This window comes from Coffea arabica, chromosome 5c, assembly GCF_036785885.1.
Source record: "Coffea arabica cultivar ET-39 chromosome 5c, Coffea Arabica ET-39 HiFi, whole genome shotgun sequence".
Lineage (NCBI taxonomy): Eukaryota > Viridiplantae > Streptophyta > Magnoliopsida > Gentianales > Rubiaceae > Coffea > Coffea arabica.
This window is the reverse complement of record NC_092319.1, coordinates 3,061,375-3,064,896: the sequence shown is the minus strand read 5'-3', so window position 1 is coordinate 3,064,896 and position 3,522 is coordinate 3,061,375. Positions and strand designations below refer to the sequence as shown.

The following is a 3,522-nucleotide window of genomic DNA, read 5'->3' as shown; positions in this document are numbered from 1 at the left end:
ATGGAAAAAAAATAGTGAAAGAGTGAATTTGTCAATTTATTAGTTTAATTTTAACGCTTTACTATTGACCATTAGTTTTAATGAAAAAATCAATGGTAACACTTTAACCCAAACCATGAAGGAATTATATATAGGTTTTTAAACAATAAGGGGTCATGTGGTATATATGAGTTTTTAAACTAATAAGGAAATCACGTGGTAAAGCAACAAATCATAGAGAGGTAAAAGTTTATTTTGTGAACAAGGGAACAGTGTCTGATTGGGCTAGAATTTTGGAGCGATCTTGGAGTTGGATACCAGTAGTTTATTGGCATTGAAAGATAGCATTTGAGGGATTTGTGAATGTGAGGCATTTTGTTTCATAATAATTGTACTTGGCTCACTATAAACGTTATCATCCTTTAATATTTTCTTTGTCAGCCCAATTTCACCATGCGTGTTCTAAATTAACTAATTAACCAAAGTTAAGACACCATTACTTATAGTGATTTATAAAACCCAACATATTTATTCGGTGGCTAAATAATCAAATTTGGCGTGTCATCCATTTCATTCAGCCCAAAATACGAAGTCTTATTCATCATCTGCCCAAGAATGGCTTTTCTAGAACGCAAATTTTCTAGGAAAGCCCATTTTCAAGAAATGGATCATCTTTGTTAAGGTCAATATTTTAAGAAATGACCCAATTGTGATAAACATAATTTAATCAAGCCAACCTCATTACTTTAATCAATTTTGGTTAAATTAACCCAGGGAACCCCCGCCCCCACCCCCAACCCTTTTTCCCTTAAGAAACCTTTGTGACAATTTATGCGTGGACATAATTTAATCAGCTGAGGCTTACTTTTTTCCCCCTTCTCTCTATTCATTTTTTAGTAGAAAGAAATTGTTGAGAACAAGAATATCATATGTTTCATAACATGCTAATGAGAAATTAATTTGTACTCCAAAAAATTAATAAAAACGAAAGCCCTTCGATTGTTATCCCTTTGTTGTAGGAATGTATACCAAATACACTGAAATCATCAGACCAAATCTAAGAAGAGGGGAGGTAATCGTTGTTTTTCAGATTTGATGGGAGGTTAGTGAAATTGTCATAAGTCTCAAAGTGACTTGCATTGAAATATGAGGGGAAATAGATACTGTTCCTCAAACTTCAATTGCAAATTAACATTTTCTTTTTCAATTTCAATGTGGTTTGAATATTATCGAAAAATTATTATCTAGAAGATGTTGTATAAAAATAAAAAAAAGAGAAGGTGCAACTGGTTCTTCAAACTAGATCTTGTACCCCTTCATTCGAGAGAGAGAGCGCGGTTAAAACGGGAAGAAATTTACTGAACATTTTAATCGATTTGGGAACTCATAGCCCATTATTCATTAGTAGATTGATCTCTGGCATAAGCAGCCAGGACTACATTTCATCTCGCGGCAGATAATGAGAGGAACTCATGCTACAGCATGGGATTTTTTCACGGACTTGGTTGTATAAGTCAGAGGATCACCGTTAACATAAGGCCTGATTGCTGTACTGTAGTTTTGGTCATAGTATCTGCTCCAAAGCATGACCCCTCCATACTTGGGATAGCTCTGCACAACGGGAAGAATCTGTTCAACTAGCACTTCAGGTGGGATGTAACCGCCACCAGGTGCGGCCGCTTCGGCTGCAGGTAATCCCAGGAATAATTTATTAACGCCTGAAGAGGCAGACCAAATACTCCAACTGTTCAAGAGGTTATCGGCATTGCCTGTGGTTGTACCATACTGACAAAGCGGATTGTTGTAAAACTGCACCCAGACGAAATCAAAGAGGCCAGTTCTGATAGCAGCATCAAGATAATAGTCAGGAAAGAAGCATTGTGGTGCTGCAGATAAGTACACCTTTCTCTCTGCTGTGCTGTATCCCGAGAGTGCCCGGGCGAGATCATCCCAGTACAGGTTCGATCCATATTCGATGTCAAAGTCTATACCATCTAAAACAGCAGCACCAAGTGGGCGAGAGTCTGATTGACCGCCCAAGTAATTGTTCCAGAGGTAGGCTGCAACATCGCGAGCATCCTCGGGAGAAGCCAGGATTGGCCCTCTCCCTGCCCCGGCACCACCTCCACCAAGAGAAAGGAGCACTTTGATGCCCAGGCTCTGGCAAACCTCTATCTGAGAACTCAGGAAGGTGCATGGGCTCGGGATACAGTGGCCAGCTAAGTTCAGTTCCGGTGTTTGGCCACTGCCAAAGGATACCAGAAAGGCAATATTTACATAGTCATAGTTGCCACTACGGCAGGCCTCTTCCAGGCTTCCTTCATTGCCATTTTGGCCCCAGTAGACTGCGATTCCAGCGCCTTCTGAGGACCTGGTCAATGAAGATATCATCAGCAGGGATATTATTGCTAAGAACAGTGGTCGTAAACTGGCAGCCATTTTCTTTTTCTTTTTCTCAGTTAGTTTCGCGGATTTATTTGGGGGTGAAATTGGTTGCCCAAAGATGGACCCTTTTATAGGTGATTTCAGATTTACGGCAATAGTTCTAAGAATATTTACCATACCGCGTTTTACCGAAAAACGTGGAATGTGTACCTTTTGCCACCGTCAAACCAACCATGGCTTAGATCTTAGAGCAAATTATCCCTGCGACCATTAAATTTTTTGAATAGTCAAGTTTTAGTCATTAAGCTATAAATAGTAATTTTTACCTACTAAATTATTAAAAATTTAAATTTTAGGCAATTCCATCTAATTTGTCATTAACTCTACCAGATTTAACCATTACTAATATATCTTGTATAGACCCTTAGATCTAACAGAGTCAATAGTGAAATTAGACGAAATGGCACAAAATTTATATTATTAACAGTTTAATGGAAAACAACAAACTATTAATAATTGAGTGGCTAAATCTTGACTATTAAAAAGGTTTAGTGATTTCCCGAATAATTTGTTTTTCTATATTTAACCCAGAAACTCAATTGAATCAATCAAATTCGATCAAAAATCGATCAGATGAATCAAAATCGATAAGAAAAAAAAGGTCTTTGAACTGGTTTTACACAAAAATTTTATTTCTAGCTCATATATTAATTTTATCCAAAAAATTTAATTTTAAAATAAACAAAAATAATAATAAAATCACTAAACAGAGATTGAACCGCAAAATTAATTGAATAAAAAATTCATCCAGTTCACTTGTAGGTCCCAATTTCAAAATATTGCCTTTTGCTATATTTTCATGCTTGGGAGCACTATTGGATCAGTAAACAGCCGGCCTTTGGACCGATTTTTCATTATTTTTCATATATTAATATTATTCAAGTTATTTAATGTTAATATAATTAAAAATTTATAAAATCATTAAATCGGAGTTGAACTGGTTGAATTGATTGAGCCAGAAATAGGAAGCTCGTCCAATTCACTTGTCGATCCGGTTTCAAATCATTTTACCTTTTGCTGTATTTTCGAGCTTGGGAGCACTGTTGGATTGGCTTGGCTTGACCATAATTATGAGAGTCATTTTCTAAAATAGTTGCT

General features: G+C 36.6%; 1 protein-coding gene across 1 annotated transcript; it reads right to left on the bottom strand.

Annotated features, from left to right (window-relative positions):
- Positions 1–1,354: 1,354 nt before the first annotated feature.
- LOC113690880 (acidic endochitinase-like) lies at positions 1,355–2,458 on the bottom strand. The gene has a single exon (XM_027208989.2). The coding sequence runs from the start codon at positions 2,416–2,418 to the stop codon at positions 1,450–1,452; it is 969 nt and encodes a 322-aa protein (XP_027064790.1). The 5' UTR covers positions 2,419–2,458; the 3' UTR covers positions 1,355–1,449.
- Between the last annotated feature and the right edge of the window lie 1,064 nt (positions 2,459–3,522).